A 16,169-nucleotide genomic window follows, 5' to 3' on the forward strand; every position below is an offset into this window, starting at 1 on the left:
TCCAGGTGGCTGATTTAAGGCAACTGGATTTTGTGATGAGACGATAGCCCAGTGGTACTCTTCAGAGAAGCTAGTCAATACAGTGATGAGGGGAAAACTCTATTATATTGAGAGTACAAAGATTTTAGGGCAAAAACTAACATTCGAGGGCTTACTAGGTACTTTTCCAGAGGTGACAGTGACAATGCCACGAAACTGCTATCTTTAGCTCGTTTTACAGATGAAGTTAATAATTTCCCACAGTCAAGCCCAGTGGTGAAGCAAGGCTTCACACCCAGTTCTCTGACTCTACATCCACACCTCCTCCTCTAGCCCAGGGGGACCCTAAAAGGAGAGCAGGCAGTGGGAACACAGCTACAGTCAGAATGTGGTGCATCTGAATGGACAGGTACAGGGTGAAGAGATGCCAGCTTACCTAGGCAAGTGAGGGGAGACACCACCTCCACCCCTTTGCTCCCAGGAGGCCTCGACTTCCCTCATTAGAGAAATCCCCTTAGCAGGCACTGCAGACAACATGGGCTTTTGTGTCAGACCAACATGGGTTAGGAATATGCTTTTTTTTTTTTTTTTTTACAAGGCATGGGGCCTTGAGCAAGTCGCTTAACCTCACTACAGCTCAGTATTCTCATTTGGAATATGGGTGTAACTGTGATTATCTCTTAAGATTGTTGAGATTACCAAATGAAGTCATGCAAGTAAAGTCTGAGCATAAAGCCTGACTCATTCCACAGGCTTTCAGGGCGGTGTTAGCTCTTATCATCAGATGGAAGCTGGGCACAGAGAGACTGGACTAGCAGCAAGTTTTGGGGTAAAAGAAGTAGAAAACTTGGGAACTTAAGGGGCAGTGAGGCAAAGGGAAGATTTTCTTTTCCTTTTTAGATGAGGTGAGACCAGATCATGCCTGTAGGGAGGAGAAAGGGGTCTCTAGATAAGGAGAAGGGGAGAGACTGAAGAAATGGTGGGAAGGTCAATCATTATTAGACCTGATTTCTTGTGGGCCTGGGAAGGATGGAAGAAGTCTTGGTAAGGGAAGCAGGCAGCTTTTCTGCAGTGATAGGAAGAAAGATAAAGAGGTGTTAGATGCCTGCATCTTGGTGAAGCCTTCTGGAGACTTCAGAACAGCCAAGGAGAAAGGCAGGCAAGCCAGACTTCTGGGATGGAGGACTTAGGACTCCCATTAAGTTCTCCACCAGACAAGGAGCAAGAGCCCTGGCAAAGTACTCAACATCAGCTTTCTCAGAACTCTGGAAATTAACCAAACACTTGCAGCATTCTGAGGAACTTTCATTCTAAAACGATCATGCAGCTGAATCTTGGTAAGAACAGCAAGCTTTGTGGCATGCCCAGTTTCTACCCTCTCCCTCAGCTCTGTGATGGCTTAAAATCAACATTGTCTTCCACTCCCAATTTGTGTAGGTACAGGCTCAATGCATAGTTTCCATTTAATAATAATAGCTAATGCTCCAACCAAAGCCTGTTGTTTTTTTAACCTTTGGTGGCCATGATGCCAAGTGAGTCCCCCACCCTAACACATAGCCCCAAAAGATGAAGGTCAGGTTTCCTGACCTGGGACCTCTGCCTACAGGCACTTCCACCTCCAAATGAATGGGCAATATTCCTTGCAAAGGAATTCACAAATGTAGTAAAATTCCCAATTAAGAAGCAAGTCAATAGTACACAGTGAAAAACAAGACTATCTCTCACCCTTTCCTACAGACCCCTACTTTCTCTTCCTAAAGGAAATTGGGGGCCTCCCCAGAAATGTTTATGTACATACAAGCATCAGTTTGCTTTGTGTACATAGATTTTCCCCCCTTTACCGCAAGTAGCATATGATACACACGATCCTCTCTGCGCTTGGCTCATCCCCACTTGGACAGGTCTCACCACCAGAGTCTACAGGTCAGGCCCATTTGTTCCACTGGCTGCACGGCATCCTACTGTGTGAATGAACTAGGTTCCTTTTTTTTGAAACATTTATTATAACAAATTTCAAACCCACACAACAGTAGACAGAAACATACAAAAGTTGTCTAGTGAATCATCATATACTTGTTTTTCAACTTTCATAATGGCCAGTCTCACTTCATTCATACCCTACACCAAGACTCAACACACATGGATTCTGATATGATCAGAAATTCTATCATTTCACTAGTAAGTAACTCAACTTATATATCTAATATATGCAGACTTTGAAAAAAAAACCACAGATTCCATCATCACATCTTAAAAATAGCACTAATTACTTTATATTGAATATCTTATCAATGCTCAAATTTTCCTGATTTTCTTATAAAAAATTTTTTAAGGTATCTCAATCAGGATCCATGCAAAGTCCAGGTATTGTGATTATTGGTGTCTCCTGTGTCTTTTCAGTTAAGTTTCTTACAGGCTGTCCCTTCTTTCCTTTTTGTTTGCAACTTACTTGCTGAAAAAGTAAGTGAAGGTTATTTGTCTCATAAGTTTTCCAACAGCGTGAAATGTGCTGGCTCTACCCTTGCAGTTTACTAATTTCCTCAACAGTAGGACATGGCTCTAGGGTCCCTAAATAGCATTTAAAGTAGGGGGAAATCTCACAGAGAGATAGGTGGGTGCAACATCTATTTCTGCTTTATTGATTATGCCAAAGCCTTTGACTGTGTGGATCACAATAAACTGTGGAAAATTCTGAAAGAGATGGGAATACCAGACCACCTGACCTGCCTCTTGAGAAACCTATATGCAGGTCAGGAAGCAACAGTTAGAACTGGACATGGAACAACAGACTGGTTCCAAATAGGAAAAGAAGTACGTCAAGGCTATATATTGTCACCCTGCTTATTTAACTTATATGCAGAGTACATCATGAGAAACGCTGGGCTGGAAGAAGCACAAGCTGGAATCAAGATTGCCGGGAGAAATATCAATAACCTCAGATATGCAGATGATAACACCACCCTTATGGCAGAAAGTGAGGAGGAACTAAAAAGCCTCTTGATGAAAGTGAAAGGGGAGAGTGGAAAAGTTGGCTTAAAACTCAATATTCAGAAAACTAAGATCATGGCATCTAGTCCCATCACTTCATGGGACATAGATGGGGAAACAGTGGAAACAGTGTCAGACTTTATTTTTTTGGGCTCCAAAATCACTGCAGATTGTGACTGCAGCCATGAAATTAAAAGACACTTACTCCTTGGAAGGAAAGTTATGACCAACCTAGATAGCATATTAAAAAGCAGAGACATTACTTTGCCAACAAAGGTCCATCTAGTCAAGGCTATGGTTTTTCCTGTGGTCATGTATGGATTTGAGAGTTGGACTATAAAGAAAGCTGAGCACCGAAGAATTGATGCTTTTGAACTGTGGTGTTGGAGAAGACTCTTGAGAGTCCCTTGGACTGCAAGGATATCCAACCAGTCCATCCTGAAGGAGATCAGTCCTGGGTGTTCATTGGAAGGACTGATGCTGAAGCTGAAACTCCAATACTTTGGCCACCTCATGTGAAGAGTTGACTCATTGGAAAAGACCCTGATGCTGGGAGGGATTGGGGGCAGGAGGAGAAGGGGACGATAGAGGATGAGATGGCTGGATGGCATCACCGACTCGATGGACATGAGTTTGGGTGAACTCCGGGAGTTGGTAATGGACAGCATGGCCTGGCATGCTGCAGTCCATGGGGTCGCAAAGAGTCAGACACGACTGAGCAACTGAACTGAACTGAAGACTATTGAAAACAGTTTTGTTACAGTAGGAAAAAAGTGGAAACAGTCAAAACAATCTAAATGGAAACAACAATAAGGCCATGGCTAGACATCATTTTAGGAAATATATAGTCATTACAAAGCGTGTTTTCAAACGACATAATAAGTATAGAAAGAATACTGAAAAATGCCTATGGAACATTAACAAATTAGAATAGCAACCAGTTTACAAACAGCATAATGCCAAATTTATTTTTAAAAATAAAAGAAACGCTTATTTCCGAGCGATACGATTGCACATTGTTTAAATTCCTCACACTGCACATGCACTACTTTTATAAACAGATACTACGATGAGCAGAAGAGAGGGGCACCCACATCACCTCACGTCACTCTAAGTGTGTCTGTCTGGCTCAAAGTGCGCCCTCAGACAGGCACCTGAGGAACTAGAAAAAGGTAGCTCACAGCTGGGCTGGGCCTGTCTATTCTGAGGTGATCTGCTGTGAATTCCCATCAGGAATCACTCCCTTGGAGCAATGCCTTTGACCTTAGCCAGTAGGCAGGAATGGTTTCTCTTGGGTGGTACCCCCTGGGCAGGGGACTGCAGGAGATGACATCACTGCCATGTGTGAAGCACCCCATGAAGGTCCTCCCACAGAGAAGCCAGGGGACCCTGAGGGACGTACTCACTTTTCACCAGGAGGGTCCAGCGACAGGACACCTGGCCTCGGACATTGGTGGCTGTGCAGCTGTAGCTCCCGCTGTCCCGGGCCCGGGCTCTCCACAGGCAGAGGTAATGGGTCCCCCCAGCTTCGTAAACCTCGATGCTGCCCTCCTGACTCCTCACGGGGACACCGTCCAGGAACCAGGTCACTTCAGGTTTTGGGATCCCTGAAACTACATGGCCAGGTGAAGGACGTGAGGCCCCCAAGAGTGCTTGTGGGGTGGAGTGGGTGATGAAGGGACTGAGCCTGAGGGCGGGCTCAGCTGGTATGCCACTGCCCTCTGGCTGGGATCTACTCGCTTACCCTCCCCCTCCTCCCCAAGACAGAGGCTGGGGCCCTTTGGGAGGAGAGTGCCAAGTGACACACCAGGCCTCCAGACCAGCCAGAGCCTGCAGAAGGGGACCCTGGGGTTTGTTCCTGGTGGCCATGGTGGTGACAGGTTTCCCATGGTGGGGGCTAAAAATCAGGGTTCGGGGTCAGTGCTCTCTTCAACCATGAACAATGGGCCACTGCAGGGAGCATCTCCTGAGGGGAGACCCCTATCAAGTGCTTCGCCGGGGTGGGGGACTGTAGTCCAAGGCGATGGTGGATACAGGAGGCTCCGACCACTGAGCTGAAGGAAGGGAGTGGCCCCCCGCCCGAGGGGCTACCAGATGCATACCAGAGACCTCAGGCCGCTCTACTCACCCTCGCATCTGAACTCGACTGGCTCATCTTCACTGACCTCCTGGCTCTGGGGCTTGTTCTCAAATTTGGGAAACGTGGTGTCCCTCTGGCTCTCCATGGGGACCTTCCTGGTAGCAACCTTGCCCATGGTGTCCTGGCTTCCCAGGCCTGACCGCCTGGTGGAGAGGGTGTCTGGAGGGGACGCAGCTGGCCCCTCCATCTCTTCTCTGGAAGGACAGGGCGTGCCTGGGACTGGCGCTCTGGGCTCCAGCTGGACTTTTGCTGCCTGCAGGGTGATGGTGCTGGAGGTCTTTTGCAGGACGGGGGCCCTCTGGCCCTTTCTGGGGGAGTTCCCCAGTGGTTCCAGCTCAGATTCCCTGGGGGGTTGAGGCTGGCTCCCTGTGGCCCAGGTCGGGGAGCCACCTCGCTGGGTGCTGGGGCGGTTCTTACTCTCGGCAGCAGCATCCAGGCCATCCGGTTTGGACCCCTGAGTGACTCCATTGGTCACTTCCTTCCTGATGTCCGTACCGGCCACCTTTGTTCCTCTCACGAGTGACCTGTTTGGTGGTGAGGGATGGATGGTGGGGCAGAAGAAGAAGAAGGAAGAGAACAATCATCTAGTTACTCATCACAAGCACGGGCTCCAGGAATTATGAAAGCCCACTAATTAGGACGGAGTAAGAGAGAAAGGAAAAGGAGACGACAGAGGATGAGATGGCTGGATGGCATCACCGACTCGATGGACATGAGTCTGAGTGAACTCCGGGAGTTGGTGATGGACAGGGAGGCCTGGCCTGCTGCAATTCATGGGGTCGCAAAGAGTCGGACACGACTGAGCGACTGAGCTAAATTGAACTGAAGAGCGAAAGTCTTTCTCTGCAGTTGGCTCAGTTTCCAGCCAGAAAACAAGCAGGTGGATTCTGGCCTTGAACATGGAGGGCATGCTTGCAGAGCAGTGCCCTTCCTAATGATGGCTAACTAGTAAAGATACTGAGCAGGGCCTTCAAGAGTCTCAATACTGATGGCAAGCCTGGCCCAGAACCTAGGCAGCAAATTACAATAGAAAATGAAACATTCCAAATAAAACAATGCCCCTCAAACAGGCGGTTCTCCCCACTATATAATGACTCAGAAATTTAGGGCATTTCTTGATTACAATCCCTCTTTTCTATAACAGGGCATTTCGAGATGGACCGATGACAGTCACAAAGCCTACACATACCTATTGGAATTGTCCAAACCTGGAAAAAGAGAGAAGGTAGAAAGACGGTTAGTGGAATGTTGTATACACCAGGAGCAGGAAGTGATAAAATAAGAATCTCTCACTTATGACAGAGTTTGGCTTCCTAAGCGCTCACCTTCCTCTGTGGCCCTCCGCCCCCTCTCCTTTCAGCTCCCCTGGTCCTGAACTTCTGGGTTAATCTGATAAACTCCTCTGAGCCCTGCAGACACTCTTAAGTTACCAGCGCTGCCCTGGGCCTTTGCTATGTACAGCCTCTGCTGCCCCACCCTGGGCACAGTAGCTTCCTGTTCTCTAGCCCAAAGAAGGAAACAAAAACCGTTGGAGAGACAAACAAAAATAAACACCTACCCAAAACTTCAAACCCACACGGTTCCACTTGCATGTGGCCCTCTAAAGAACCCCTTAAGGTAATAATTTTTGACAAATACCTGCTTCATTTTAAAACGTACAGAAAAAGTGTAATTTTATTCAGTTCTTCAAAGAAAAAAAATGTACTATTACTAGATATATTTTTCTACCACATTATTTTTAAAAAATGTTTTATGGAAAATTGCAAAATGTACAATAGTACTGAGAAGAATATGGCAAACACTGAAAGCCAACACCCTGGTGAGGCAAATAGCAACATTTTGCCAATCTTATCTATATCTCTCTGTTTTGTTTTTGAGGGACTTTTTCTGGGAGTATTTTCAAACACATCCCAGGAAACACACCATTCTGGCATTAATTGCATCAGAAGGGATCAGTTCTTTAATTCAGTGCTGGGGAGAGTAGAGGAGGGAGACTAAAACGGTAGGATCCTGAGACCGTAGTGAGTTGTGAAGCCAAAGCCTATGGTCAGAAAAAGGGTTTTTTCCCCTTAATGAAGTAGAGGAGAAGAGAAAATGCCAGCATGTATTGTATATAATACTCAGGATTGTTTCATGAAACTGGTTTTAGTAATATATGTGTATATGTATTTGTATATGTATATGTTTTTATATATCGCTTCCCTGGTGGCTCAGATGATAAAGAATCCGTCTGCAATGTGGGAAACTTGGGTTAGATTCCTGGGTTGGGAAGATCCCCTGGAGGAGGCCATGGCAACCCACTCCAGTATTCTTGCCTGGAGAATGCCCAAGGACAGAGGAGCCTGGCAGGTTACAGTCCATGGGGTCACAAAGAGTCGGACATGACTGAGCAACTAGGCATACACACCACACACACACACACACACACACACACACACACATCTTGGGTTGCAATGTAGAATAAATTTGTTTCTGTGGGTAGTAAAAATACTTGGGCCAAAAACATGAAGAGAGCAAGGAGGGATACTTTCTGAGGAAGGAAGGAGATGGAGAAGAGGAAAGTCATACAAGAGATAAGGGTAAGAAAGGAAGAATAGAAAGTGAGGGTTGTCTTACTCCCTGATCCATAAATACCAACCCACTTAAGGTTCCCACTCAAATGGAGTGACCTCAGTCGTCCTCTCTGTCCACACATCCCAGTTTCCCCAGGCTGGACTTGGCAGAACCAAGGGGAATGGAATGGGGAATCATACACAGAGAGATTTCAAGAGAAGAGCTAATTGGGGCTGATGACTGTAGCAAGGAAGAGACAGGGGCCAAAGCTGGTCTGAAATGCCCAGTCCTGTGAGAAGGGAAGAGTTAAGTTGAGGGAGCACCTGATCTGAAGGACGCTGAGATAAATTTTAGGCTGGGTAAATACGAGGTGATGGGAAGACACTAGCAATGTGCACTCTTCCAAAAGGCAATTAGAAATGTAAATAAAAAAGGAGTCTGAGCAAGAAGGAAAAACTGAACCCAGATGTGCAGACACGGGTGAAGTATCTTCCTCCTTCGCTGCATCTGTGCTACTCGCCCACCCATTCTTGATTCAAGATGCTGACCTGGGGATGGATACCTGAGTACATAAGTGTGACACATGTAACACACAGATGTGTAATGAACAAGCAGCTCCTTCTAGGTCCTTTAGGGACCCCGGAAGGGACAGCTCTGCAATAGCCCTCCCACAGCCCTTGGATGGAGAGCTTGGACTGTACCTTGGATGGAAAGCTCAGCAGACATGGAGGCCTTCCCTGACCCGTTCACCACCATGCACGTGTATACTCCCACATCATCTCGGGTGACATCGTGGATTTCCAGGACTTGCATCCCATTCTTCTCAGACATAGACACACGAGCACTGGGCTGCAGGGGAACATCTCCCTGTGGACGGCACAGGCAGCTTGGTCAGAAAAACTGCTCACCTTTCAGCTCTGTCCTGTCTGCTGCCAATCAGCATGGGACAGACACCAGGTAGGCAGCAGGGCCCTCTTCTCTGGGCTCTGTCATCTCAGACAGCAGCCTGAGGGCCATCCAAGGGCCCTGACTCTGCTCTATGGATGTGCTGTGGTGTTCTGTCCAGCTGAGAGAAGGTACATGGAACCTGTTTGAAAGGAGTCTGAGTTTGAGGTGGAAAATTCTACATTCCTCGCTTTAGTTCTCCTTTGCCTCCCTCTTCCTTTTAATGATGTTCTAGGGTCAGAACAGGAGAATCAGGACACAGGGAAAAGGCACCCATCACTCATTTTTATCCAGGAGTTCCACCCGTGAAAAGCTTACTCTCCCTGGCTTTGACCTCCTCGCTGCCCTGTTTACACCCACTCATCCCCTTCTCCCCTGCTTCCCACCTCTGTCTTCACAGTGTCTAGCCCCAGTGATTTATAAAGCATGCCCACGTGGAGCCTCCCAACAGTATTTTGAGGTTGGTGGCATTATCTCTGCCTCACAGATAAGGAAACCTGGGTTCTAAAAGACCAATGTCTTCCCAGCATCACATGCTCTGTGAATCAGGGAGCTATGGCTTGAAATCAGCCCCAGACTTCAAAGTCCACTCTCTTGACATGGTCAGGTCTGTCTTGACTCAGAAGTTTTATGCTGTTCTGTGAGCGTGTGGATTACAGGACATTGTGGGCTGAGTGACAGGGAGAGTACGTGCACAGGGGCAAGAAGAGGCATGGCTACCAAAGCCAGGAGAAACTCGAGGGCCGTCTACAGTTGAAGTGGCAGGGACTGATTGGGAAGACAGAGTCCCACTAGCCCAGGGATCTCACCCAGAGTCAGGGCAGACAGAACCCTACCTTGAGCCAGGTGACCTGTGGCTGGGGCCGGCCAGTGATCTTGCAGGAGAACCGCCCCATCTGTCCTTCTCTGACCACCGCTCGGCCCAGCTTGGTAGCAAATTTTGGTGGACATTCTCCCCAGATGCTAGGACGGGTCTCCATGGCAGGGGGTGCAAATCTGTCCCTGGGAAAAGATCAGCAGGAAATCCACAGCAATGCAGATCTTTTTCTGTCTATTCCCACCCAAGTCACTTAAGATGGGCTCAGAAACCAGCAAAGGGAAACCTTCCCAATTCTGTGCCTCAAATACATTCCTGGAAAATATCTGTGGCACCAAAACCTATTTCCTCTACCTCCTGAGCATTCGGCTAGTCTTCATTTACTAGCCCCTTGAATTTGTGCTCCTCCTCCCGCTCAGTTACTCAGTCATGCTCAACTCTTTGTGACCCCATAGACTGTAGCCTGCCAGGCTCCTCTGTCCATGGGATTTTCCAGGCAAGAATACTGGAGTGGTTTGCTATTTCCTACTACAGGGAATCTTCCTGACCCAGGGATTGAACCCATGTCTCTTGCAACTTCTGCATTGGCAGGTGGATTCTTTACCACTGAGTCACCTGGGAAGTCCAGTGAATTTAGGTACACCTGAATTCTACCGAACTCTGGCCAAAGCCTAGGTTTTGGCCAACAGACTGTGAACAGAAAGCAGAAGCACTATGTGCTACTTTTAGGCTGGACTATTCAAAACCTCCTATGTGATTCTCTTCTGGCTAGATGCAGAGGGTTCTGCCGAAGAGATGATGGAGCCACAAAATGGAAGGATCCTGGGTCCCTGAAATTTGGTTGGAAGGTTCTCCACTTGTCTGAGAAAATATGAACTGATTTTGCTTGAGTAAGAAAGAAACTTTGCTTGTGTTAAGCCTTTGTGATTTAGAGGCTTGTTTGTTACAGCAGCCATTTTTATTTGCCCTTGCCAATATAGGTTTACTTGCCATAAGAAAAGTCACATATTGATTGCCTCTTCTAAGTCTGTTTATTTTAGGTCTTCTGACTCTGGTCTCGGTTATTAGAGACTCCTGCAGACTATGTCCATATAGCCCACTTCCATTTAGTTGGACCAAAGGAGCGATCCACAGAGGCCACAGGGTCGGGAGGGCTGTGTGAATGACGTGTCACACCCCAGTAGGCTCCTGCTTTAGTTACAACCTGGGGTGCTTGAGAAAACTTGCTCCCCAGGCTGTTGTGTCAAGGCAACAGGAGCCAATCCAGCCCTTACCCTGGGTTGAACACCCCAGAACTTACCCCAAGGCTTTGGAAACAACAGGCTGACCAGGCTTCTTCACAAAGCTCCCTGCAAGTAGGAAACAAAGAGAAAGGTTTGAAGAGCCAAGTCTGAATTACCAACTTGGAGCAACAAAAGTCAGGGAGTCAACAAGGAGTATGGGGTGAGATAATGACGGTAACAGTTCACCCTGATTGAGCCTGTACTGGGTCAGGCTCTATGGTGGTCACTTTACATGTATCAGTGCATGGATTTCCTGCAATAATTTAAGGAGACTGGTATCACATAAGCCTTCTATATTTTTTAAGCTGGTGGGAAAAAATGAGATTCAGAGATATGAAGTCACCCTCTTGAGTCACAGAGCCAGTAATTGTACAAGAAAGCATCCCAATCTGCCTGTTCTAGAACACTCCACCATTCTGCTGAGCAGTTACATGTTCTTGGACCTTCCACTTTGGGGATGCCCTGTGGAAATTGGGACCTCTCCAGAAAAGGAGCCAACTGAATGGAGCAGGGAGATGCACATGCATCACTCTTGCCAAGTCTGTTCCCATCGGACCCACTCACTGCCCCACTCAAGGCCCAGCAAACAGCAGTATCTGTCCAGCTGGAACAAGCAGATCACTGGAGAGGGGCTCCAGTGATGCCGGTACCTCCCAGAACCTGCACCAGCAGGACACTGGGCACTGCTGGTCCTGGGTGTGGTGCTGCTGTGCTGGGTAGGAAGCAGTTAAATAGCAGACCCAGGTGGCTGGTGTCACCTCCTTTATCTAAATGCTGCTGCTGGTAGGAGCAACTCACAATGTGACCAGGAAGTGGCCACAAAGTGGTTAGGATATTTTTGAGGAATGGGGAAGGGGAGAGGAGGAAATTTTTGAGATGACAATAGGCTTGAAAGTTGCTATCTTTTTGTGATAGGCTGGGAATGTTTATAAAACTCCACCCAAAGCATGCATGGAAAGGGTAGAAGTCATTCCCTGATAACAGCAGGCAGCTGCAGTGGGAGATCTGCAGGGGGTTTCCTGGAAAAGGGGAAACTTTCTTAAATCCCAGCACAGATCACACTTACATGAATGCATAGGCACATAGGAGTGGAGGATGAAGCTCACGGCTGAGCACTTTCCTCAGCCATATCTGGTTTAAGGTTATACCAAGACCTCAGCGAAAAAGAGTTAATAACAAGAGTGGCATCACATTCACACCGTGGTTCCATCTGGGTGGGCAATTGTTGGACCTGTGCTTCCCCTTAATGTAACTGTTTAGCTAGCTGGGAAAATACTACACATGGATATCACCAGATGGTCAACACCAAAATCAGATTGATTATGTTCTTTGCAGCCAAAGATGGAGAGGCTCTATACAGTCAGCAAAAACAAGACCGGGAGCTGACTGTGGCTCGGATCATGAACTTCTTATTGCCAAATTCAGACTTAAACTGAAGAAAGTAGGGAAAACCACTAGACCATTCAGCTATGACCTAAATCAAATCCCTTACGACTATACAGTGGAAGTAACAAATAGATTCAAGGGGTTAGATCTGATAGAGTGCCCGAAGAACTATGGCAGAGGTTCATGACATTGTACAGGAGGCAGTGAGCAAGACCATACCCAAGAAAAAGAAATGCAAAATGGTTGTCTGAGGAGGCCTTATAAACAGCTGTGAAAAGAGAAGGGAAAGGCAAAGGAGAAAAGGAAAGATATACCCATTTGAATGCAGGGTTCCAAAGAATAGCAAGGAGAGATAAAGCCTTCCTCAGTGATCAATGCAAAGAAATAGAGGAAAACAATAGAATAGGAAAGACTAGAGATCTCTTCAAGAAAATTAGAGATACCAAGGGAACATTTCATGCAAATATGGGCACAATAAAGGACAGAAATGGTATGGACCTAACAGAAGCAAAAGATACTAAGAAGAGGTAGCAAGAAAACACAGAAGAACTATACAAGAAAGATCTTCATGACCCAGATAATCATGATGGTGTGACCAATCGCCTAGAGCCAGACATCCTGGAATGTAAAGTCAAGTGAGCCTTAGGAAGCATCATTATGAACAAAGCTAGTGGAAGTGATGGAATTCCAGTTGAGCTATTTCAAATCCTAAAAGATGATGCTGTGAAAGTGCTGCGTTCAATATGTCAGCAAATTTGGAAAACTCAGCAGTGGCCACAGGACTGGAAAAGGTCAGTTTTCATTCCAGTCCCAAAGAAAGGCAATGCCAAAGAATGCTCAAACTACCACACAATTGCACTCATCTCACACAGTAGCAAAGTAATGCTCAAAATTCTCCAAGCCAGGCTTCAACAGTACGTGAACCATGAACTTCCAGATGTTCAAGCTGGATTTAGAAAAGGCAGTGGAACCAGAGATCAAATTGCCAACATCCGCTGGATCATCAAAAAAGCAAGAGTTCCAGAAAAATATCTACTTCTGCTTTATTGACTATGCCAAAGCCTTTGACTGTGTAGACCACAACAAACTATGGAAAATTCTTGAAGAGATGGGAATACCACCTGAACCACCTGACCTACCTCCTGAGAAATATGTATTCATGTCAAGAAGCAACAGTTAAAACCGGACATGGAACAACAGACTGGTTCCAAATCGGGAAAGGAGTACATAAAAGCTGTATATTGTCACCCTACTTATTTAAATTATATGCAGAGTATATCATGCTGGGTAAAGCACAAGCTGGAATCAAGATTGCTGGGAGAAATATCAATAACATCAGATATGCAGATGATACCACCCTTATGGCAGAAAATGAAGAAGAATTAAAGAGCATCTTGATGAAAGTGAAAGAGGAGAGTGAAAATGTTGACTTAAAGCTCAACATTCAGAAAACTAAGATCATGGCATTTGGTCCCATCACTTCATTGCAAATAGATGGGGAAACAGTGGAAACAGTCACAGACTTTATTTTGGGGGGCTCCAAAATCACTGCAGATGGTGACTGAAGCCATGAAATTAAAAGACATTGCTCCTTGGAAGAAAAGTTATGACCAACCTAGACAGCATATTAAAAAGCAGAGACATTACTTTGCCAACAAAAGTCCATCTAGTCAAAGCTTTGATTTTTCCAGTGGTCATGTATGGATGTGAGAGTTGGACTATAAAGAAAGCTGAGAGCTGAAGAATTGATGCTTTTGAAGTGTGGTGTTGGAGAAGACTCTTGAGAGTCCCTTGGACTGCAAGGAGGTCCAACCAGTCCATCCTAAAGGAAATCAGTCCTGAATATTCATTGAAAGGACTGATGCTGAAACTGAAACTTCAATACTTTGGCCACCTGATGTGAAGAACTGACTCATTTGAAAAGATCCTGATGCTGGGAAAGATTGAAGGCAGGAGGAGAAGGGGACGACAGAGGATGAGATGGTTTGATGGCATCACTGACTCAATGGACATGAGTTTGAGCAAGCTCCGGGAGTTGGTCATGGACAGGGAGGCCTAGCATGCTGCAGTCCATGGGGTTGCAAAGAGTCAGACACGACTGAGCAACTGAACTGAACTAAACTAGCTGTGTATATTTTTCACCCCATAATGTGGGTTTAGTTCTTCTCATTAAATTCTCTTTTCAAGGTTCAAAGAAGTTATAGGCAGATAAAAGGAAAGACCTGTTCCGGGAGGCCTCAACTGACAATTGCAGTCAAGATGCTGGATAACACTGGAAGAATGCCAACTAGTCAGTTCTTTCAGAAAGTATCTGAGCACATGAGAATTGTAAGCTTTAAAGTTGCTCTGCTCTTAGACCAGCATCTTCCTTTCTGTCTCTCTAGTCAAAGGAAATGATGCTAAAAGTAGGAAAGAAAGTTTACAAAGCTGCTCACTGTGGTCTTGTTGGTAATAGTAAATATTGTAAATGATGCAATTGTCACACATTGATAGGGAGATAATAAGTGGTTAAAATGTACAATTAGAATATTTTTCTGCCACTGAATTATGTTTCAGAATATATGAAATGTTCAGAATTATGTTAAAATATTACATCATGTGCTCCTTAGCACACTCCAGCTGCACTGTGATCCTCTCCACTCCACTGAGCTCCCTTCTGACTACCACCTTGCTAAACCCTGTGGTCCAACATCTTCCCCATCTCACTCAGTAGCAGTTGACACCAGGGGCCATCCCCTCCAACACTTTTTCCTCCAGACTCTCCTGCTTTTAAACAGGTTGCCTGTTCTTCCTCAACCTCCTTCTTTCCTGGAACTTCATCACCAAGAGAACCTTAGGGCTGATTCTTGGGTCCTCTCCTCAGCGCTATGGACCCTTCCCTGGGAGGTCTTGGTCCTATGGCTTTAAATAATACCCATAAGCTGATAACTTCCAAACTATATCTTTACCAGAACTTTGTATCCAGCAGAGGTAACCACACTAGCTCCCATCACATTATAGGCATTCAAATATTTGTTAAACAAATGAATTTTATGAAAAAAGGGGCAGCATGCAAACTTTTCTAATCAATGTGATCATAAGCAGGTAAAAGTGAAATAAAATACCCAAACATAGTAAAATGACCCAAACATAAAAAAATATAAAATACCCAGAAGAAAATATATCCAAATGTTATAACCTCTTATACACATTCTATCCCCAGCATTAGTCACGTGTCAACCACTAAGACTCTCATCTACAATATCCCTGTACTGAATGGATAAAGAAGACACAGCGCACACACACACACACACACACACACACGGAATATTATTCAGCCATTAAAAAGAATGAAATGATGTCATTTGCAGCAACCTAGATGGACCTACAGATTGTCATGCTGAGTGAAGTAAGTCAAACACAGAGAGAGAAATATCATATAATATCCCTTATATGTGGAATCTAAAAGGAAACGATACAAATGAACTCATTTACAAAACAGAAAATGTCTGATAGACTTAGAAAATGAACTTATGGTTACCAGCAGGGGGAAGAATGAGGGGAAGAGATAGTTTGGGAGTTTGGGATGGACATGTAGACACTGCTACATTTAAAATGGATAACCAAGTTTCTACTATATAGCACAGGGAACTCTGCTCAATGCTATGTGGCAGCTTAGATGGGAGGAGCGTTTGAGGGGGAATGCTGCTGCTGCTAAGTCACTTCAGTCGTGTCCGACTCTGTGTGACCCCATAGACATCAGCCCACCAGGCTCTCCCATCCCTGGGATTCTCCAGGCAAGAACACTGGAGTGGGTTGCCATTTCCTTCTCCAATGCATGAAAGTGAAAAAGTGAAAGTGAAGTCGTTCAGTCTTGTCCGACTCTTAGCGACCCCATGGACTGCAGCCCACAGACTCCTCCGCCCATGGGATTTTCCAGGCAAGAGTACTGGAGTGGGGTGCCATTGAGGGAGAAGGGATACCTGTATATGGCTGAGTAACTTTGTTTTCCACCTGAAACTATCACAACATTGTTAATCAGCTGTATACATATTTAAAATTAAAAGTTTAAAATAAAATATCTCTGTACCATTCACTG

At 45.7% G+C, this 16,169-nt stretch overlaps 1 protein-coding gene across 4 annotated transcripts in view; it reads right to left on the reverse strand.

The window, feature by feature from the left end:
* Nucleotides 1-16,169, reverse strand: part of MYLK (myosin light chain kinase) — a 279,384-nt gene that overhangs the window by 115,256 nt on the left and 147,959 nt on the right. For all 4 annotated transcript variants that reach the window (XM_070788721.1, XM_070788719.1, XM_070788723.1 and 1 more), the window contains exons 4-9: nt 10,723-10,771; nt 9,442-9,607; nt 8,362-8,527; nt 6,297-6,315; nt 5,096-5,631; nt 4,374-4,580 (exon numbers count right to left, since the gene is read on the reverse strand). In XM_070788721.1, the coding sequence (XP_070644822.1) occupies nt 4,374-4,580; nt 5,096-5,631; nt 6,297-6,315; nt 8,362-8,527; nt 9,442-9,607; nt 10,723-10,771 (1,143 nt within the window). The remainder of the gene's footprint in view (nt 1-4,373; nt 4,581-5,095; nt 5,632-6,296; nt 6,316-8,361; nt 8,528-9,441; nt 9,608-10,722; nt 10,772-16,169) is intronic.

This window comes from Bos indicus, chromosome 1, assembly GCF_029378745.1.
Source record: "Bos indicus isolate NIAB-ARS_2022 breed Sahiwal x Tharparkar chromosome 1, NIAB-ARS_B.indTharparkar_mat_pri_1.0, whole genome shotgun sequence".
Lineage (NCBI taxonomy): Eukaryota > Metazoa > Chordata > Mammalia > Artiodactyla > Bovidae > Bos > Bos indicus.